The following is a 22,898-nucleotide window of genomic DNA, read 5'->3' on the forward strand; positions in this document are numbered from 1 at the left end:
TTGTCTGCCAACCCATTTCTTGGTTAAAAAGCAAAGGAAACTGTTGGATTATAAATATGGATTCACTAATTAAATATTAACAATTACTGGGTCAAATGTGATTTGGATACAATATTAAGAGGAACTGGGACTAGAACCAAGATTCCGAAGTCAATTCATTTAGAAGGCCTAAGGTACAATATAAGCAACATCTACTGTTTCCTCAGATGGGTTCAAGGGGCAAAGTAATAGAAGTTCTGGATATTATTGGGGGGAAAATACAAATTGATAGTGAAAGGAAGATTCCCTACAAATCTGGCCTGTCTTGCCCTTCTTGTGAATGCTGCCAGTTTGGGACAAGCTGTTTGAAAAAAGACTCAATTTCAGGGTAACCTTTTTCTAGCTTTCATGACTTATTTAAGAAGCAGAATTTGGGTTTAATGTCTGTAAAATATCTGATTTTTAAAAAGGCTTCCTTGCAAATGAATCTCTTTGCTCGCCTATCACATAATTTGCAAAACTCAAACAAAATTTGGCAAAAGAGAGGAGAAATGAAGACTAAATCATGCAAAACAACAAAGAAACCCCCAATTTATGATTTACAAAGTTTAGACCGGTTGAATTATTTGGTTTGCCTAGAGGTGAGATTTTAATTTGCTTTTCTGCAGAGCGTACATAGCCACAGTTTAAGACTCGGTTTCTTCCTTCCTCATGATTTGTCCAAACCAGATTCAGTTTCCTCACCTTATAAACTGTCTCTTGTTTTTAAAGCGCAGCAGCAAGGCCAATAAATGCTTGCCAAGTCTACTGGGGACTCTGAAGCAGCAAGGAGAAAATGACACCCATCAATGAAGGCACTGTCACGGTACCACGTATCAATTGGCGAGGCAAGTATAGCTAACAGTGACACAGAAACGTCACCCGGAGACTCACTCCTTCACTCTTCCTAGCAGAGATTTGGGAATCCCCACGTGTTGGCAGCATTTATAGCATTTAAGATAGATCGTTCCCGATTTTATACCCTGCCCAGATGACTGGGTTGCCCCAGCCACTCTAGCTTCCGACATATGTAAAAACATAACAAAACATTAAACTTTAAAAAATCTTCCCTATACACGGCTGCCTTCAGCTGTCTCCTAAAGGTTGCATAGTTACTTATCTCCTGGGCTCGGGGGTGCATAACTCCACACCCTCCAGCATTTCTCTGATGAAAACAGGGACGACCTAAGGAAAAGCAGGACATTCTGAGATCAAATCAGAAATCGGGATGGCTTCTGTAAATCTGGGATTGTCCCTGGAAAATAGGGACACTTGGAGGGTCTGAATATGTAGCTACGACGGTGCGATGGCACTTTCTCCCCTGGCGCCGTTGGGCCTGCCCTCACTTAAATATAATGCACCCACCTCACAGAACACCAATTCTACCCCAGATTACCTTGTGGGGGACGAAAGAGTTTTCCGGTTTTTGAGTCGTTCCACAAGACGAAATTCCCTATGGGCTTGCTTCGCAAGACGAAACGTCTTGCGAGTTTGTTTCCTTTTTCTTAAAGCCGCTAAGCCGTTAATAGCCGCTAATAGACGTGCTTCACAAGACGAAAAAACCGCAAGACGAAGAGACTTGCGGAACGGATTAATTTCGTCTTGCGAGGCACCACTGTATTCCTCAGAGTAGATGTTTCTACTCAGAACCAACTCTCTCTCTCCTCTCACTCCCTATCTCCCTGCCTATCTCCCAACCTCTATCCCATGGGTTGGCAAGCTAAGGCCTGGGGGCCGGATCCGGTCCAATCACTTTCTTAATCCGGCCCGCGGATGGTCCAGGAATCGGCTTGTTTTTACATGAATAGAATTTTTTATTTAAAATGCATCTCAGGGTTATTTGTGGGGCATAGGAATTCGTTCAATTCCCCCCCCCCAAAATATAGTCCGTCCCCCCACAAGGTCTGAGGGACAGTAGACTGCCCCCCTGCTGAAAAAGTTTGCTAACAAACTCTCCATCACAGTGGCCTCATCTGCTTAAACCTTTTTGGTGCTGCTCTCACCTCTTGTTATTTGTGGGCTAATCCAGCATAAAGGTAAAGGTAAAGGGACCCCAGACCATTAGGTCCAGTCGTGGCCAACTCTGGGGTTGCGGCGTTCATCTCGCTTTATTGGCTGAGGGAGCCGGCATACACCTTCCGGGTCATGAGGCCAGCATGACTAAGCCGCTTCTGGCGAACCAGAGCAGCGCACAGAAACGCCGTTTACCTTCCCGCTGGAGCGGTACCTATTTATCTACTTGCACTTTGACGTGCTTTCGAACTGCTAGGTTGGCAGGAGCAGGGACTGAGCAATGGGAGCTCACCCCGTCACGGTGATTCGAACTGCCGACCTTCTGATCGGCAAGTCCTAGGCTCTGTGGTTTAACCCACAGCACCACCCGCGTTCCTTTTAATCCAGCGTAGCTAGCCGCAAATTGGCTCCAGCTGAACACACAAACTGTACAGCTAGCGAGCAGAACCCATGACCATCGTCTGCTAAGGGAAGCATCACATGGAGGAAAAGTGAGCCAGCGAGTGGGTTTAAAGTTCAATTCTATATGTTTGGCCTTTATCTAAATAGCACTGCTCAAATTGCTTATTTGGGCGTCCACAAATCTATAAGAATAAAAATGACAAAGGATTTAACAAATGATATATGCCACAATTAATTACTACAACGATGGGGCAATCTTATACACACTTACCCTGGGAATAAATTCCATTTATGGCAGCTAGACTTACTGGATTTTTCCATTGAGATTCCTGCGTTGTAGGGTGTTGGACTAGTTGACGCTTGCAACGCTACAATTCTATGATTCCAGGTGGACACGTACAGGGTTGTACATCAGTGCACAGGGCAAAAACTAACATCCATTATTCTTATAGGCCGGGACATATACCAGGTAAGTTCTCTTGTTTTTATTACCATGCTTTTCACAGCAGAATACAGTGGTGCCTCGCAAGACGGGAAAAAATCCGTTCCGTGAGCAAGCCCATTAGCGGATTAGCGCTATTAGCGGCTATTAGCGGCTATTAAAGGCTTAAGGGATTAGCGGATTAGCTGCTAAAAGGCTATTAGCAGCTTAGTGCCTTAGAAAAAGGGGGTGGGGAGCGGAAAAAAAACCCCCAGGAATCGCAAGACATTTTCGTCTTGCGAAGCAAGCCCATAGCAAATTCGTCCTGCGAAGCACCTCCAAAACGGAAAACCCTTTCGTCTAGCAGGTTTTCCGCCTTGCGAGGCATTCGTCTTGCGGGGCACCACTGTACTTCTTTGCATTGGCGCAGCACTCTCAATGACTGCTCACTTCAGTATCGCTTCCTGGGGAACCTGTGGCCCTCCAGATGTTGCTAGACTCCATCTCCCATCATCCCTGAGCATGGGAATATGCTGGCTGGGGCTGATGGGAGTTGGAGTCAAGCAGCATCTAAGGAGGCCCTATAGATTCCCCACCCCCATGGCAGTGGCTTGTTGTCATAGCATCATAGAACTGTAAGGTTTGAAAGGACCACAAAAGTCATCCTGTCTAGTCCAAAGCCCTGCAACACAGGAATCTTTTTGCTTCAACCAACAACCCTGAGATTAAGAGTCTCTTGCTCTACCTGTTATGTACCATATTTTTCGCTCCATAGGGCGCACCTAGTTTTCAGTGGGGGAAATCAAGGGGGAAAATATGATTCCCCCCCCAGCTGTGGGAGCAGCGGACAGGCTGCAGACAGCCTGTGCGCTGCTCCCAGACCTTCTCCCTGCTTTTGCCGGAGGTGGGGGAATTCCCCCACCTCCCGCAGAAGCCGCGCGCTCTTTAAAGGGGCTGTGCGCCTTCTGCGGGCTTTTCTAGGAGGTGGGAGAAGGGACTGATGCGGCCAGTCATTCCCTTCTCCCTCCTGGGGAAAAGCCCGCAAGAGCCGCACAGAGCTTGTATGCAGCTCTTGGGGGCTTTTCCTGCCTGCCTCCCCCCCCCCCCCCCCGCATTCGCTCCATAGGACGCACACACATTTTCCCTTGCTTTTTAGGAGGGAAAAAGTGCTTCCTATAGAGCAAAAAATACGGTATATAAATATGAAGCTGCTGAATACTGAGGGAGGCAATTGGTTCATCTAGTTTGGTAATGTCTGCCCTGGCTGGCAGCGGGTTTTTCCATCCTTGCTATGACTTGTCCTTTCATGGTACTAAACCGGTGGAAATATATAGCAGAACATCCACCCAAGGACATCCTCTGTGGTTACTCCTGCATTGATTGAGACATCCAGATAAGATGACTTATGAATGCATTCAGTGAAGGAATAACATCATAAGCAAGAGGCTCGCAAATCTACCGTACTTTTCCGTGTATAAGACTAGGTTTTTTCACTCTAAATTAAGGTTTAAAAACTGGGGGTGTCTTATACACGGGTACTGGGTAGGGGTGACGGGTGATTGGTTGCAGCTGTGAGCTGCTGATTGTCATTGGCGATTTGGCGTGCGATTGGTGGCTGCGGCAAGGGTTTATTTGCATTGGCTGCGGATAAATGTGTGTGTGATTGGTTGCTGCGTCAAGGGCTGCTGAGGATTGGCTGCCACTGTGGCAATTGTGCTTGTTATTTACTTCTGTTGTTGGTGATCGGGCAGACGCTTGTTGCAAACGCGATTGTCATCGAGCGGTGCGACCGATTGCAACCGTCCGTTTCGTGATTTACTGCATTCCCCCACAAAAGAAGCTTAACAACTCCAATCCTCCCCGCAAAAAAGCTTAACAACTTTGGGCCATTTTCTGAAATTGGAGTCCCCCCCAAATAGGGGGTGTCTTATACACGGGGGCATGTTATACACGGCAAAGTATAGTACGTTTGGCCAATTTGGCAGGAACACAAAGTCTAGATTGGAGGTAGCTAACGTGCTACCCTCTCAATGTTGTTAGACTCCAGCGCTCATTGGACCCACTCGGGATGGCCAGTGATCAACATCTAGAGATGAAATATGTGAAGACAAGAGATAAAAGGGCATGGCTAGACATCTCATGGGTCAGTAGGAATCTTGTCTGATACAACCTGGCGAGTTAATGTTTTGCCGTTCATCTCGTTACGTTATTATATTTGTAATTATAAGGTTGAGGAGCGATTTGGCTCCCCAGAGGCAGGAGAAACCCAAGACAGAAAAACAGCAGATGCAAGCCTGCGTGTTCACAGAAACGGACCGGTAATTGCCCAGGCCTATAATTCCAAACACTAGTAAATATACAGGAGACATCATAAAATTTGCTCCATGTGATTTACATTAGTGGTTCTTAACCTCTCTTAAATTGAAGACCGTCACCTCTAAATTAAATAGTTGGCAGCCCTCTTTTAAACTCAGCTGTTGCACTTTTCTTCTAGGATTGCAATTCAGCACAGGCTAAGAGCACCAGGGAGGGTGAGGTGGGGTCTGCACACAAGAGGTTCTTTCTAGTTTGCTGCAGCCACTTGCACTGGTGAAGAGGCAAGCTGTTGGTTTTTTCAATGCAGATCCCTATATAAAAGGTAAAGTTAAAGGTACCCCTGCCCATACGGGCCAGTCTTGACAGACTCTAGGGTTGTACGCTCATCTCACTCTAGAGGCCGGGAGCCAGTGCTGTCCACAGACACTTCCGGGTCACGTGGCCAGCGTGACAAAGCTGCTCCAGCGAACCGGCACCAGAGCAGCACACGGAAACGCCGTTTACCTTCCCGCTATAAAGCAGTACCTATTTATCTACTTGCACTTAAGGGTGCTTTCAAACTGCTAGGTGGGCAGGAGCAGGGACCGAACGACGGGAGCTCACCCCGCCGCGGGGATTCGAACCACCGACCATGCGATCGGCAAGTCCTAGGCACTGAGGTTTTACCCACAGCGCCACCCGCGTCCCTGATCCCTATTTAGAGCTATCCTTATTTAGAGCTAAGGGTTTCCTCTTCAGCATGTGATGGAAAACTCGAAGAAAGCTCCCTCTCCCCTTTTCCTTTATTATTCCCATTAGAGAATACTTGAAAATTGACTCGGAAGCCATAACCTGAGAATCCACTAATTTACCTTTTAAAGCAGGAAATTGGCAGTGCCGATCCTACAGCAAGATAGCCATACAGTCGCAAACGGAATGCGTTCTGGAAGTCCATTCCACTTCCAAAACTTATACAGTTGTACCTCGGAAGTCAAACGGAATCCATTCTGGAAGTCCGTTCCACTTCCAAAACATTCAGAAACCAAAGCGCGGCTTCCAGTTGGCTGCAAGAAGCTCCTGCAGCCAATTGGAAGCCACGCTGGATGTTCAGGTTCCAAAGAAAGTTCACAAACCGGAACACTTACTTCTGGGTTTGCGGCGTTCGGGAGTAAAAACGGTCGACTCCCAAGGTACAACTGTATTTGAGGAATACAGTGGTACCTCGGGTTAGGAACTTAATTTGTTCTAGAGGTCCGTTCTTAACCTGAAACTGTTCTTAACCTGAAGTACCATTTTAGCTAATGGGGCCTCCCGATGCCGCCACTGCAGCGTGATTTCTGTTCTCATCCTGAAGCAAAGTTCTTAACCCGAGGTGCTATTTCTGGGTTAGCGGAGTCTGTAACCGGAAGCGTCTGTAACCTGAAGCGTCTGTAACCCAAGGAACCACTGTACACGCATCCAAGTTCCTGAGGCCAGCCAGGCTGCTACCTCTTGCCTGGTTTTTAAAAAAAATATTTTTGACAAGCAGTGGGTTGGATCCAGCGCTTTCACTCATGTAACACTTTTCTGGACGGAGGAGGAAGGCAATTTTCACTTATTCTTCCTTCCACCTATGTTGTTGTTTAGTCGTTTAGTCGTGTCCGACTCTTCGTGACCCCCTGGACCAGAGCACGCCAGGCACTCCTGTCTTCCACTGCCTCCCGCTGTTCGGTCAAACTCATGCTGGTAGCTTCAAGAACACTGTCCCACCATCTCGTCCTCTGTCATCCCCTTCTTCTTGTGCCCTCCATCTTTCCCAACATCAGGGTCTTTTCCAGTGAGTCTTCTCTTCTCATGAGGTGGCCAAAGTATCGGAGCCTCAGCTTCACGATCTGTCCTTCCAGTGAGCACTCAGGGCTGATTTCCTTCAGAATGGAGAGGTTGGATCTTCTTGCAGTCCATGGGACTCTCAAGAGTCTCCTCCAGCACCAGAATTCAAAAGCATCCATTCTTTGGCGATCAGCCTTCTTTATGGTCCAGCTCTCACTTCCATACATCACTACTGGGAAAACCATGGCTTTAACTATACGGACCTTCCTTCCACCTATAGCCCCCCTTTAATGCTGCTCCAAAGGGTTGGGGGACCCACTGGAACAGCACCAGGGAGGGGGGAAGAGGCAGAGAGAACTGGTGACACTTGCCTCTCTCTTAATTCCTCCAGCAGGAGCCTCTGCTAGATCAGAGTCTCTTCCACAAACAGAAGGAGCCCTTCCATTCATGTAACAGCAAGTCAAGATCCAACTGGGTACCATTAGTCCTGGACCCAAAGAATGTCACGTCAGTTCCTTATTGTATAAAAAGTGTGCTCATTTAGCTATTAGTGTACTATTAGCTCATAGTAAATGAAGCCTTATCTCAGCATTTAGCACACCCAGTTTTGCCCTGTAGTCCGCATTGCCAATATACAATAATCTGATCTTTGAAAATTAAATACATCAGAGTTTCTGATAGTTCCAGTTATACATTAAGCCACCCATAAAAAAGACGTATAGTTGGATTTTGCAAAAAAAGTCCCACTGCCAAACAAAACAAGTTGTACTGAGTCCTCCTTTAAGTCACTGCTACTGTCAGAGACAAGGTTTCTCGGATCAATTATTACACAGGCTACACTTTAAAGGATTATAGCCTGTCTAATGTTTGCCACTGAAAAGTGAACAAGTAAACAGTTGAGGTCAAATGGTTTATAGTTGGGAACAGGGCAAGTGGAAACACAGGAGGTTTCGGATTGTACTTTGTGGTCCTTTGTTTACGCCACTCAATATTTACCTAGCACGGCTTACGGTACTGCCCACAAGTATTAAAGCATATTCACCTCCCTCCTCAGCATCCACCTGCCTGGGTGCAGAGATTGTGGAAGGCAGGTGTGATTCTCATTTGTTACTTGCTTCACATGCATTGCTGACCAAGGTAGGTAAGAAAAGCATATTCTTCTTTCACATTGCAAGAGCTTAAATGTCTGTGTGATATCACAGGTGACAAGGGGAATGGCATAAATCTAAATACAGTAACAAAAACAATAGATCTGTTGTAATATATATATATATATATATATATATATATATATATATATTCATTCATCCAAGAAGGTACCATAGGTTTCAGCGTGCTTCAAGTCTCAAACGCTGGTGGGTTTGATTTGTTTTTGCAGAATGTGTGACTTAGCTCTTTTTGGAGAGGAGGAAGACGGTAGCTTTGAAATAAGAGAATATTCCTCTGATCAGGTCATTAGCGATCAGAGCCAGTCTTGCCCCCGTTTGAGAGAACTGTTTATAGTGCCACTAATTTCAATTCCACAAGGCGCTTGCTCATGCCATTTCCTCTCTGCAAAATGCTTTCGGCACTCTCTTTGTGGCGTGTGAAAACCAGCTTTGGTTAGAACATTAGGCATTCATGCGGCACTTTATCTAGGTGTTCCAATTATTTAGCTTCTTTAGAAGAATTTGCAAGTGGCTTGATTTCTTTTTTAAAAATCTCTCGGCGGTTTGCATGTGTCAAATAATAAACAGCTAAAATCAGTAAAACTTAAAAGCAAGTATACGTAAACTAAATTGTATGTTTGCATAGGCTTGCTGAGATAAATAAGTAAAAGGGTTTAGGAGAGGTCTAGAAGAAGACAAGGAAGGTGCCTGCTAAATCTTAACAGGCAGGGACTGGCAAAGCATAAGGCAGTGATCAATGCATTTGTTGCTTTGCAGTGTTTCCCAAACGTGGGTCTCCAGCTCTTTTTGGACTACAACTCCCATCATCCCAAGCTAGCAAGACCAGTGGTCAGGGATGATGGGAACTGTAGTCCAAAAGCAGCTGGAGACCCAGGTTTGAGAAACACTGCTAGCACAATGATTCACACTTGTACAACAGAACTCCCCTCCCTCTCTCGCTGTGCACACCACACCCCCTTCCTAAATCTGCTCTGGATGGTTGTGGGAACCCCTAGAACAGATCTAGGGGGTACACAGGGGGAGGAGGGAGAGGGGACGCTCCGTTGAGCAAGCGGAAATCCAAGCGCTACTTTGGATACAACCCACTGAAAGATCGACTCCCCACAGATGTGGACCTCGACAATCCTGCATGGCAATAACCTTGTAACGTTATATGGTTATATGGTTCAATGAAAACTTTTTTAAGGGCCCTTCTCTCTGTTCCCTCAGCCTGGAAGGTGCAGTCATTTGCAGCAAGGAGGGCGGCCTGTTCAGTCGTGGCCTCATGACCATGGGATTACCTTCTGCAAGAAGTATCCGCCCGCAAGCCTTTAGGTGATTGTGTTAAGCTGATTTATTGTGTGGAGATCTGCTGGCATTATTTATTTATTTATTTGTCTGCTTGGAGGGATATTTGAAATGTCTTTATATTTATTAGCATGATGCGTGTATGTTTTCATTCTGCTTTTAATGATTGTAAGCTGCCTTGAGTTTCTGAAAAGTCAGATTAAAAAATGTTCTAAATTAGTATTATCCCCACATAGCAGATGTGGAAACTGAGGTGGGGAGAACAGGTTGCCTGAAGCACTAGTGCGCTCGTTGATGAGTTGAGACCCTGTCCCAGCTGCTTCCTAGCTCACCGCTCACACTCTAAACCTTTAGGCCTTATTTCCTTTTAAATAATTTTCTGCCAGCTGGAATGCTGTTACATGCTACCAGTTTCCTGACATTTGACTTAGTAGTTAACATTCAGCACACAAAAAGACGGAGCAGGTCAGGTCAAGGGAACTTCTCAGAGTTTTTTTTAATTGCCCTGATTCTTTAACTAGTTTACTTGGGTACATTTCTGCTTCCAAGAAAATCATTAAGCAGTGCTGTACCATTTCACAGAAAGCAATAAACATCATTTATGGCTAAACAGAGTAAAAGACGGGTTGTTTGAAGCGGAAATTTAAACAAAAGGCTATAAAAGCAGTGTTCTTTAACCTTTAACAACTATAGTCTTGCTCAGAGTCTCAAATTGAAACATCTGATTTACTGAAATAATATTCCCTTTAAGCTCTGATGCATTATGGAAGAGCTGCTCATAGCTAAAAATGTGTGTGTGTGTGTGTGTGTAATATTCCCTGTTAACTACCCTGTTCTGTGACCTACAAAGTTATATGTGACTTACCTCCTAGAAAGCTTATTTACATAATTACACTGGTACCTCGGGTTAAGTACTTAATTCCTTCCGGAGGTCTGTACTTAACCTGAAACTGTTCTTAACCTGAAGCACCACTTTAGCTAATGGGGCCTCCTGCTGCCGCACTGCCGGAGCACAATTTCTGTTCTCATCCTGAAGCAAAGTTCTTAACCTGAAGCACTATTTCTGGGTTAGCGGAGTCTGTAACCTGAAGCGTATGTAACCCGAGGTACCACTGTACTGAGATATTGCTCTCCGACAGCACAATGTTCTTTCAGAAAAGACACCTAATGACACCTCTCAAAATATTATGTGAACAGTCCTTACAACCCTTAAGAAAAGACCTCTCTTACATCTAACCACCACAGCTACAGAGGGATAACTAAATATATCCATTAAGACACGATACTTAATATATACATATATATCTTGACGGGATGCGGGTGGCGCTGTGGGTAAAAGCCTCAGCACCTAGGGCTTGCCGATTGAAAGGTCGGCGGTTCGATTCCCCGCGGCGGGGTGCGCTCCCGTTGCTCAGTCCCAGCGCCTGCCAACCTAGCAGTTCGAAAGCACTCCCGGGTGCAAGCAGATAAATAGGGACAGCTTACTAGCGGGAAGGTAAACGGCATTTCCGTGTGTGGCTGGCTCGCCAGAGCAGCGATGTCACGCTGGCCACGTGACCTGGAAGTGTCTCCGGACAGCGCTGGCCCCCGGCCTCTTGAGTGAGATGGGTGCACAACCCTAGAGTCTGGCAAGACTGGCCCGTACAGGCAGGGGTACCTTTACCTTTACCTTTATATCTTGACACCCACAGTGTAATGTGGGCATCCATCTCACTCTCTCTTTTCCTCAAGTGACAATGGAGGGCACCCTTGTGGGTCTAATCAAACTTGGCACCAGCTTGGTTGCAGGAGTTGCTGGAAGGAGGCGTACAAGGCACCATCCAACAGTCTTAGAGACTCCACTCCAGATTTGTGTAGGGTTTATTTCTTAGACTTCTCTTCTCCCAGAGATATCCCACAAGGCAATGGAGGTTTGAGATGGGTTTTCCTTCTCCTAGATGGGCTACCTTCCCAGGTTGATGAGCCCCATCTGCCCCTCACGTCCTTCTACAGTACATATAGAAACTGCCTCCTTGACCATTGGAGCCACCATCAGTCTCAACTGCTCAATTTGCTGGAGCCAGTGTACTGTATACATCAGGCATGTCCAACTCCCAAGAGACTGTAATCTACTCCCACTCAGTGGCGTAGCGTGGGTTGTCAGCACCCAGGGCAAGGCAAGTAATTTGCGCCCCCTAACCCTAACCCCCAGATGTTGCGCCCGGTGCGGCTGGCCCCCCCTGCACCCCCCACGCTACGCCACTGCTCCCACTATTTAAAAAAACTGGCAGTGATCAACCCATTGGATTGACCAAAGTTGTTGAGATTTTTTGGGGGAGGAGATCCAAAGTTGTTGAGCTTTCCTTTTTTGGGGTGATCGCTCAAGATGACGCAATCGAATAGGAATGCCCCGCGATCGACTAGTAGATCACTATTGACCAGTTGGACATGCCTGGTATACATAAAATAATAGTAATTCCCAGTCGGAGTAGCAATAGACAGACTGTGTTAGATCTTTCACCAGTTTGGCAAGCATGCAGTAGCAATCTGTGCTAATCCTACTCAGAGTAGACCCACTAGAATTAAGGGACTAAGTCATGGCCATTCATTTCAACGGGTCTACTCTGAGTAGGACTAACATTGGAGACAACCTAATGTTCTCAGTCCCAAATATAACAACATTTCAGACTTGACTGTATAAAAATGATGGGATGAGATGGGGCTGGGGTCTCATTGCACTTGGGGGGGGGGAATCCATCCTAATTCCAGGTGCCTCCCTATATCCCATGCCAAGCCCACAGAGCAATGAAATTGTAAGACTGGGTCGCAAGCAGTTTCTGGGCTGGCAACTGAATTTGAAGAACTAAAATTGGTTCCTGAATGGTGGGGGCTTCGTTGAGAGGGAGACTTCCTATAAAAAAAGACCTGCAGATAGAAATAGATTTAGATCTCTAGCAACAAAAAGCAAGGCACAGATGCGTTATCTTTTTAAAAATGAGCATGATTCCTTGTTTAGAGGCGCTGTGAGGTGAATCTATAAAGTCCTAAAGCTGGTTTCATTTTCCTCTAGCAGCCCCTGCTGGTAGACTTTCTATTTCAACTGGACATGTAATATAGAAAAGGATGTACAGTGCTGCTTTAAGCACTAACCATTATCTTCTATCTGTTTTGGAAACTTCTGTATATGCTGCAGCAATAAATCTATTTGCTGTTTTAATTGGGCTGTTTGTTTAAATGAGCAATCCTATAGAGAAATTATAGTGAGGAAAGAGATGCCAGCGCTTCGCTGGTAAAAGATAAAGGACTCTTGGACGGTTAAGTCCAGTCAAAGATGACTACGGGTTGCGGCACTCATCTCGCATTCAGGCTGAGGGAGCCGGCGTTTGTCCACAGACAGCTTTCTGCGTCATGTGGCCAACATAATTAAACTGCTTCTGGCGCAACGGAACACCGTGACAGAAACCAGAGCGCACGGAAATGCCGTTTACCTTCCTGCCGCAGCGGTACCTATTTATCTACTCGCACTGGCGTGCTTTCGAGCTGCTAGGTTGGCAGTAGCTGGGACAGAGCAACGGGAGCTCACCCCGTCGTGGGGATTCAAACTGCCGACCTTCTGATCAGCAAGCCCAAGAGGCTCAGTGGTTTAGACCACAGCGCCACAACAGCCCAGGAGGAGAGAGTGGGGGGGGGGGGGGACACAAGCAGAAAATAGCATAATGCTTGCTGTGGCAGCAGCACAGCCCACACCCCGCAGGAAAGAAGCAATGAACTCACAAGGACACTTCTCTGACCCCAAGACACACAGCACCACCGTATCCTCATGCTATGAGATCACATAGCAGAGGCAGCCCCAGCCCCACAGGTAACGTCTCCAGCCGCCCCTAATGGCAGGTGTTTGAGCCCCCCACTTCATGCCACACACTGTTCACTAGTAATGATTTGAGCACAGCACACAAAAAGAAGGGAAGGAGTAGCCGTATGATACAGCACCTAAACCAGGGGTTGGGCAAGGTTTACCTCGCCTAGGCCGGTTCACTCCAGCGGAGATCCCTCCATGGGCCGAATCGCGCCCGCCATTTCCGGCGTCTACGTAGACATGATTTCTGACGTCTGCGCATGTGCGATTTCCGGTGCCACGGAAGCGAGTCCCTGCGCCGTGCTGCGCTGGTTTAGCACAGCGTGGACTCGCGAGTGGCGGCTCAATTCGGGGGCGGCTCGGGGGCCGGTTAAATGACCCCCGTGGGCCGCTTGTGGTCCAAGGTTGCAGACCCCTGACCTAAACAGCTCCCCCTTTCCACAGTGCTCTTGGGATAAGGTTTCGAGACTTACCAAAGCAGAAGAAGGCTCGTTTGCCAAGCAGGCGAAAGGACGGGGCAGGCTGCAACAGGAAAAGCCACAGGGAGCAGCATATGCAGGGCCAGGCAAGCAAATAGTCGGTAGTGCATGAGACTCTTAAATCTTAAGATTGTGGGTTCGAACCCCGCATTGGGCAAAACATTCCTGCACTGGAAGAGGTTGGACTAGATGACTCTTATGGTTCCTTCTATGCAGTGCTTTTTTTCTAAAACAATGTTTAGGGGTGCTCTCATTTTCCTACTCATATTGAAATACTGCCCCTCAATGAGGCCAAACGTAGATTCACAAAATGTTTAGGGGTATGCATACCCCCAGGAAAAAAGCACTGATTTTATGACTCTATGATTAATTTAAATAGCCCAGAAGCTTTGTGATGGAATAGTATATGCACAGTAATAGTAATAATAATATTTTCTTTTTCCAAAAACACCAACTCCATGCTAAACTATACATTAGCTTGATTGCAGTATGATAAGAGAAACAGAAAATGTGCTTCACGACCAGACCATTCAAATGTTAATCTGTTTACATCCTAGGAACTGATTAACACAGACCTAGAATGGAGAAGGAAATGGAGACGGGCGGACTGGAAAATGGATCTCTTTTCCAGCTTTACATGGAAAGAAAGACTCCGGTCAAGATGAGGAAGACAGACATGCTGAAAAGCCAACTGAGAAAAAACTGCTCCTGCAGCACAAAGAGGATGAAAAAGGCAGCCACGGACTTCTTCCCTGTGCTGCAATGGCTTCCCAAATACAACTGCAAAGAGTATGTTTGGGGGGATGTCATGTCTGGCCTGGTCATCGGGATCATTTTAGTCCCTCAAGCGATCGCCTACTCCCTGCTGGCAGGTCTGAAGCCCATTTATAGCCTTTACACCTCCTTCTTTGCCAACATCATCTACTTCCTCATGGGCACCTCGCGACACGTGTCCGTTGGCATCTTCAGCTTATTAAGCCTACTGGTCGGGCAGGTGGTGGACAGAGAACTGCTGCTGGCAGGATTCGACCTCGACGACGACTCTCAGGAAGGCCACTTGAATGTTACGCTTCACAATGTCACCCTTGACGTGATGAGCACCGAATGTGGGAAGGACTGCTATGCCATTGGGGTAGCGACAGCGGTGACCTTAATGGCTGGCATCTATCAGGTAATGTCTTCACTTGCCCGTTAGGCTGCAGTTATCACCGCCTCTTCTTACGGTTGTTCCAAGTCCAGCTCAGCTCAGCTTGGGGGCTGAGACAACCCCCTCCAGTTCTGTTTCCTGCCATCTCCACTGCAGGTTGTAATGCCAGCTGCTCCAGACATGGCAAAAGAGAAGAGGCAAGAACGCCACCTTGGAAGGGATTTTTCCTTCATTGTTCCTTGTCTTCCTTCTTTTTCCACTCCCTTCTGCTACTGCTGCTGGGTTTTTACTCTCTCTCTCTCGGCTCCATAGATCTCCCCTTCGCTCCTTCTTGGTCTTTAGTTTTGTGCTTAAATAAGCTGGGGGGGGGGGGGCAGAGGCAGCCTCCGGTCCTTAACCAAAGCCACAGCTGTGTCTTACGCTTTCTCTCATTTTTCCCCTCGCAGGTACTGATGGGGATTTTCCGCTTAGGCTTCGTTTCAATGTACCTTTCTGAGCCCGTGCTAGACGGGTTCGCAACCGGCGCTTCCGTAACCATTCTAACAGCTCAAGTGAAGTATCTCATTGGGGTAAAAATCCCCCGTGCCCAGGGATACGGGATCTTGATAACCACGTGGGTCAACATCTTCCGCAACATCGCCCAGGCCAACCTCTGCGATGTGGTCACGAGCGCCATCTGCATCGCTGTGCTGGTGACTGCCAAGGAACTGGGAGACAGGTATAAGCACAGGCTCAAGGTCCCTCTTCCCACGGAGCTGGTGGTGATTGTGGTGGCAACCTTGGTTTCCCACTACGGGCGCCTGAACGAAGTCTACGCCTCCAGCGTGTCGGGCGAAATCCCCACCGGGTTTATCCCTCCCCAGGTGCCCAGTTTACGCCTCATGCAGAGAGTCGCCCTCGACGCCTTCCCTCTCGCCATCGTCGGCTTTGCCTTCACCGTTTCGCTCTCGGAAATGTTTGCCAAGAAGTACGCCTACACTGTCAGGGCCAACCAGGAAATGTTTGCCATCGGCTTCTGCAACATCATCCCGGCTTTCTTCCACTGCTTTGCCACCAGCGCGGCGCTGGCGAAAACCCTGGTCAAAGCATCGACCGGGTGCCAGACCCAGGTGTCCAGTGTCGTGAGCGCCGTGGTTGTGTTGCTGGTGCTGCTTTTCTTTGCGCCCCTCTTCTTCAACTTGCAGAAGTGCGTTCTGGCGTGCATCATCATCGTCAGCCTGAGAGGAGCCCTTCGGAAATTCAGGGACGTCCCCCAGCGCTACCGCCTGGACCGAACGGACGCCCTGGTGTGGTGCGTCACCATGCTTTCCTCTGCCTTGATCAGCACCGAATTGGGGCTCTTGGTTGGGGCAGTTTTTTCCATCCTGTGCATCATCGGCCGCACCCAGCGCCCTCGCGCTGCCTTGCTGGGGCAGATTGGGAGCACTGTCTTCTATGAAGATGACGGGGAATACAAAGACCTCCTTCCTGTGCCAAGGGTCAAGATATTCCGGTTCGAAGCCCCGCTTTATTATGCAAATAAGGATTTCTTCCTGAAGTGCCTCCACAACAGGACAGGGCTGGATCCTGCTGTGGAAATGGCCAAAAGGAATAAAGCCAAGAGGAAAGGGCAACAAAGTCTTGAAAAGGGATCTGGACAGGGAGATACGACTTCACGCTTGGTTAATAAACACAGCGACCTCCAGGCTGTCGTCATAGACTGCTCTTCCATTCCGTTTTTGGACACCGCTGGTGTTAGCGCCTTAAAAGACACACTGAAAGACCACCAGGAACTGCAGATCAGCATCCTTCTAGCTTGCTGCAATCCCTCTGTGATAGCTTCTCTGGAAAGAGGGGGCTATTTGGGAAGTGCAAGCAAAGACAAGCACGAATTGCTGTTTCACAGCGTGCACAGTGCTGTCCAGTTTGCAAGAGAGAGGGAAGTTTTAATGGACGATTCAGTTGTATAGTCTGCGGCCCTCCACTGGCAGCTGAGGATTTCTGCATTCACTGCAAATAGGTTGTGGTCTTCGACACATTGAGACCTGGAGCCCTCCTTGAAGCTCAGTGCGAAATATGGGACCACTTTCAAAGTGTTCCACTTTTATGGATACCCAGTACTACAAATGCAACACAATGTATTTTAATCTTAAAAGCTAGGTCAGTAAACATACATAGCGCCAGTTCAGACATAACATTACACCATTGTTTAGTGTGCCTGGAACGTGCTGCAGGAAGGGCTTCTCTTCCTTCACCTACAAAACCAATTTTCTGTTCTGTACCATCTCAGGAAACCAGTTCATTCCAAGTGCAAACAGACAGGATCAAGGTGTGGTTTCAGATCCTAGTTTGGCAACCAACCATGATTCAGAATCATAGTGACATTGCCATTGTTTATTGTTATATCCGACCCAAGACATAGTGGTCCCTCAAGATTACATTTATTTCACTGCAAGGCTGTTTTGTTCTGAGAGCTATCCTTGATTAAACTTCTTGCTGGGAGGGGGCAGGTTTTATCAAACAGATAACCCCATAGATCAGTGGTTGTCAACCAGTGTGCCGTGGCACCCTGGGGTGCCTAGAATGATGGTCAGGCCTCTGTCCCTCTTTCCTTCCCTCCCTCCTCTGATGCCCTCTCACCTCCCCAAGGCTTGAACAGCTGTTTATTGCAGCAGCCCTGGCTATGAGCCCCGCAGGTGAATGATGCCTCTGGGAGACACCTCTCTTTGGGGCAGGGTGGGGGAGCTCAGAGACCAGGGGTGGCAGCAGCAGCTGCCCAGAGGACTCCCAAGGAGAGGGGAGAGGAGAGGGGAGGAGGTTGAAGGAACACTCCACAAGGTTGTTCTAAAAAGGGTGAGAGGCTGCCAGCTCTTCAGGCAATGGGTGATATAACTGGGCTCCTGAGCCCCACAGGGATGCCGAAGAAGGAATGTAGTTGGCCAAGGGAGCCATGGACTCAAAAAGGTTGAAAACCTCTGCCCTAGATCATAGCTTCACTGGGCTCTTTGCTCACTGAGATGCAGAACGCTGGCAAGTCTCCTGCCAAGATGGACATTTTAAACACGTGACATTTTAGGAGATACTCTGGAATCAAACACAAATCCAAATAGTGCCCATCCCCCACTGGGGCATGCAAACATAAGATAATGGAACCTGAACAAACTACACACTTGATTTTACCAGTGCAGCAGTACTGAACTAGCATGGACCAGCACTGATAAAGATAATGGTCTCGCCCTCCCATCTCACTCTTCTATGTATGCCTATGGATGAAGGGGAGGGTTTTTTCCGCCACCAGAGAATGATATGTGGAGGTAGAAGGTATTCTAGCTCAGTAGATATAAATCAGATCTGTCGGTGCCTCAAGCTATTTGGAGCCTCTAGGAAACCAGCACGGGTGGCGCTGAGGGTTAAAAGACAGAGCCTAGGGCTTGCCGATCAGAAGGTCGGCGGTTCAAATCCCCATGACGGGGTGAGCTCCCGTTGTTCGGTCCCTGCTCCTGCCAGCCTAGCAGTTCGAAAGCACATCAAAGTGCAAGTAGATAAATAGGTACCGCTCCAGCAGGAAGGTAAACGGTGTTTCCGTGCACTGCTCTGGTTCCCCAGAAGCGGCTTAGTCATGCTGGTGAGATGAGCGCCGCAACCCCAGAGTTGGCCACGACTGGACCTACTGGTCAGGGGTCCCTTTACCTTTACCTTACTCTGGAATTTGTTTTGAATACCAGGACTGAGGTCTGAAATATGTGATGTAATAATTAAAAAGTGTGCCTCCAGGCACATGCAAAGTGCCTTCTCCTCAATCCCGAGCTAGTGCAGCCTATTCTCACATATTTCAGATTAAGAAGCAGACCTTTGCCTCCTATCCTCTTGGTGGTACAGCAGTACAACTGCTAGCAAATTTGCAAAGCTAAGCAGGGTCAGGTATGGTTTCAGATTGGAAGTGACCTCCCCCACCCCCCAAAAATGCTAAACAACTTAATTTCTTAATTTTGGGTTAAAAAAAATAGGGGTCGTCTTATACACGAAAAAATACGGTATATCCTGGTCTTGGAAGTTGGGAGAAGCAAGTGGGAGCTACCCAGGCCAGCCACACTTTGTGGACTCTGAACAATCTGTAAATTTGTGTTCTTCTCTTGGTTCTGCCGGCCTTAAACAAACCACTGAAAAGCCTTCTTGGGGATTTAGCAGTGCCTGTCAATGACTCCTTCTCCTATCCGCTTTCAACTTTGGAGGGTTGGGGAAACCCCCTAGAACAGATTTAGGGGGCGTATGAGGGGAGGAGAAGAGGGAAAGTTCTATTCTATGAGAAAGCCTTGCGCTGATGGAACTATTTACTTAGCACGATGCTGAATACAATTCAATGGTTCTAGCTTAGTCAACCAGCATACCTCAGAATAGAGCATGTGAAGAATGCTGTTGTTGTTTTAACTTGCAGGAACACTCAAGTGTGCAACAAAACCACCACCAGGTAATCTGTAGTACAGCCTCTTAAAACATGTAAGGTCAACACATTTCAGTTTGCAATGTACTAACTTGGCTATTTCTTATCTTTTGTGTTCTAAATCCCCTCTATTTAACCCTCCAAACTAAGCAGCCCACTGTCTATATAACCAGTTTAAGGCCTGGAAATTATTCCAGAACATACATAATGATTTATCACAGTGTTACCAACATTACTAAATTAATCTGGAATCAGAGTATTGACAAAGCTTTTTAAATACACATTAAACTAGAGAACTTTTTCAAATCATAATATTACTTAGAATTTGGCAAAAATTAACAATGAAAAGGTTTTGTTTCGCTCATTGCATAGTAAACGATTGCTCCCATATATATGCAAGTTCATTTCTTGATGTGGAGTTATTTTCTAAGCGAGCTGCTGCTATGTGCTTTGTGCTTTTAATATTTTTTAAGAATATATATATAATGTATTGTATTCTTGGCAGCAACTGACCTTCAGATGGACTTATCAACAATAACAAAATAGTACACTTTGGCAGAAAACACAAAACATTTAAGAGTATTGTTGTCGTGTTATGTTCTTGAATGCTATGAAGAGATCACATTCTTCCAGAATGTAGGGTGGAACTGAGCAAGAAGTTGCAAAGCTGGATTCCTGTTTGCATCCCATATGAATGAGAGCCATGCTCAAGAAAGCGATAATCATTCTTTGCCATGCCATACAATGCATGAATATCATTGAAAACAAAGTATCTTTGATACCATTGAAAAACAAAATGATTCTGTATTTTTTCAATACCGTTAGAAGCATAGCTGTCAACTTACAGATTTGAAAATAGGGGACCAGCAGCCTCAAAAATAAGGGATCAGCAGCCAAAATAAGGGATTTTCCAAGCACAGGTATGTTCACCTTCTGAGCCCCTCCGAGCCAAAGGCAGAAAGCCCAGCCAGCAGCCAAAGGAAGCCTCAAGCAGTGGTTTCCACAGCGCAGCAACCCGGCAAAGGGGATGCAGCAAGGAAAACCACCGTCACCTCTCCGCTGGGAAGAGCTGAGCAAAGGCGAGTCCCCAGGCAACCCGGCCGATTTGATCGGCACAAGGCATGCAAGCTCCACCCCCCAGTCATTCTTAGATTCCTTATTGGGTGAGCAACGCAGCCAAGCAACACAGTTGGAGCCTCCCTCCTCCCTGGCCGGCAGGGAGGGAGGGAGAGGAGCTGCTTCCTTTGAAACCCGGGAAATTTAAGGGATATCATCAATAAGGGACAGCAGCGGGACACAGCGCTGGGATAAGGGAGTTTCCCGCCAAATAAGGGACGGTTGACAGCTATGGTTAGAAGAGGTCTCTAACAGACAGCACGTGGTCAGGTTTCTATCAGAATAAACCTTACTGTCAAAAATGCTTATGGTTCTCTGCCACGGAGCCCTTGCATGTTGCATACAATTCTAAGGCATGTGAAAAGCCTTGAAGTATAGCAGAGAACCAATGAAGCCTCGTGGAAACTACTCATTTTTATATTGATAAGCTCCCAAGGCACACCATTTAGAACCCTTACAAATTTGAAATCCCATCCCATTTGTGTCCAGCCAGGCAGACTGTTACCTTCTGTGGATTTATTTGAAGGGTTAAAGTTAAATCCTTTTTAAAATACCCTTCCACCTAAGCGCTCCCTCCAAAGATGGAATAGTTCCACCATCTACTCTTCACACAATTTACCAGGTCAGTCCAGTTTAACTAAGACTATAGTAGGGTTGCCATACATATCCGGAATACTGCAGTCGGCAGCAGTGTCTGGACAGAAATTGAGGGGTGGTGGTAGAATTCTGGGAAAATCCGGATGTACGGTAGCTCACTTTAGGAGTGCTGTCTTTCCATAAAAACGGCTCAGAAACGGCATTTTTTCCCCTGGTGATTTTGCCCAAAAAGCTCAGCAACTTTGGCAAAAAAGAAAGAAAGACAGAATTTAACTTACCTGACTTGAATAAGTTCCAGGAGCCAGTGGATTCGAATTTGCTCGATGCCATTGTGTGGCACAGAAGAAATATAAGCCAGGTTAATTATTTGGTCCTTACTGAGATCAAATAAATCTGCTTTCCTGTGTGGCAGGGGAGGACTGAAAAGATGAGGAAAGTAATATTAATTAGAATAAAAGAGAAAGAAAAGAGTTTAAGATCAAAGCCAAAAAGCCAACAAATACAAAAAGAAATTAAAGCTTTGCCGACTCAATTTTCTCTAATTATAAATCAAGAAATAGAATGGAAAATAAAATTAATGAAAGAGAGAAATTTTGAATCTGCAAATAAGTGTGGAAAATTGTTGGCCTGGCAATTAAAAAAGAGGCAGAAACAAAATACTATTACAAATATTGTATCTGATGGTTGGACAGTGTTCTCGAAGCTACAAACATGAGTCTAACCAAACTGTGGGAGGCAGTGGAAGACAGGCGTGCCTGGCGTGCTCTGGTCCAGGGGGGCACGAAGAGTCGGACACGACTAAACGACTAAACAACAACAACATGGTTTTCCCAATAGTGATGTATGGAAGTGAGAGCTGGACCATAAAGAAGGCTGATTGCCGAAGAATTGATGCTTTTGAATTATGGTGCTGGAGGAGACTCTTGAGAGTCCCATGGACTGCAAGAAGATCAAACCTCTCCATTCTGAAGGAAATCAGCCCTGAGTGCTCACTGGAAGGACAGATCCTGAAGCTGAGGCTCCAATACTTTGGCCACCTCATGAGAAGAGAAGACTCCCTGGAAAAGACCCTGATGATCTAACCGAACTGCTGGAGGCAGTGGAAGACAGGAGTGCCTGGCGTGCTCTGGTCCAGGGGGTCACGAAGAGTCGGACACGACTAAACAACATCAACAAAATATAGCTCCTGTCTTACCAATATCCTGTACTTTTCCAAAAGTGCTTCAATTCCCTTTCGGTCTTTGAGACGTCCACATTTATCAGGAAAGCCCCAAAGGCTACTTGCACTGTGAGACCCAGTAGTATGGCGAGGCTCCACGCCCTGCAGGATCTCACCCGACCCGGAGAAATTAGCACCCAAAGGAGACAAAGACTTTTGCGCCCTTCCATCGTATGTTTCCAAAGCACTCAGCGGCGTACTCCATGCCTCACGCAGGGGATGGGGAGGCGCTGCATCTCCTCCCTCACGGCTGTCACTTTTACGCTGCCTAAATTCAAAGTTCCCGACTTTGGATCTGTGATCCTGGGTCCCAGCGAAGGGGCGGACGATCCCTAGAGACGCAGCCTGCTGCAGTTTTCTTCCAAAGTTGCAACGAAGTCCCCATCCACCCCTTTTTCCTACGACACATGGTCGCTCCTGTTTATTTTACTTCCTGCTTTTCTCTTCCGCGAAAGAGAGGCGCGGGAAGTTGCCCAAAGCAAAGGCGAGTCCGACCATGGGTTTACTCGCGAGTAAAGCTGCAGGCTATGGCTCACAACGGGGGGGGGGATGCAAAATGAGAACACAAAATGCAAAATAAAACGCGTACCTGACAAACAGCACTAAGGGTGGGACTGGTTTGCGCAGAAAATTACGGTGTGCCTGTCGGTTTGGAGGAGGAAGTCCCCAGG

The 22,898-nt window shown here is 47.0% G+C and overlaps 2 protein-coding genes across 8 annotated transcripts in view; one reads left to right on the forward strand and one right to left on the reverse strand.

The window, feature by feature from the left end:
* SLC26A1 (solute carrier family 26 member 1) overlaps positions 1–17,306 on the forward strand; it is a 43,901-nt gene extending 26,595 nt beyond the window's left edge. For 2 of the 7 annotated variants that reach the window (XM_083419935.1, XM_083419933.1), the window contains 3 exons: positions 751–866; positions 14,286–14,899; positions 15,322–17,306. In XM_083419935.1, coding sequence (XP_083276061.1) covers positions 14,309–14,899; positions 15,322–16,824 — 2,094 coding nt within the window. In that variant the 5' untranslated portion in view covers positions 751–866; positions 14,286–14,308 and the 3' untranslated portion in view covers positions 16,825–17,306. Of the gene's footprint in view, positions 1–750; positions 867–7,560; positions 8,100–9,336; positions 9,442–14,285; positions 14,900–15,321 lie in introns of those variants that run through there. The other 5 variants (XM_083419934.1, XM_083419937.1, XM_083419936.1 and 2 more) reach the window with 5 other exon arrangements.
* Positions 1–22,683, reverse strand: part of IDUA (alpha-L-iduronidase) — a gene marked incomplete at its 5' end in the record, with an annotated part of 57,857 nt that extends 35,174 nt beyond the window's left edge. Inside the window, 2 exons of the mRNA XM_083419969.1 lie at positions 21,287–21,427; positions 22,204–22,683. Coding sequence (XP_083276095.1) covers positions 21,287–21,427; positions 22,204–22,397 — 335 coding nt within the window. The remainder of the gene's footprint in view (positions 1–21,286; positions 21,428–22,203) is intronic.
* Positions 22,684–22,898: the final 215 nt, after the last annotated feature.

This window comes from Podarcis tiliguerta, assembly GCF_965153285.1.
Source record: "Podarcis tiliguerta genome assembly, chromosome: 17".
Classification (NCBI taxonomy): Eukaryota; Metazoa; Chordata; class Lepidosauria; order Squamata; family Lacertidae; genus Podarcis; species Podarcis tiliguerta.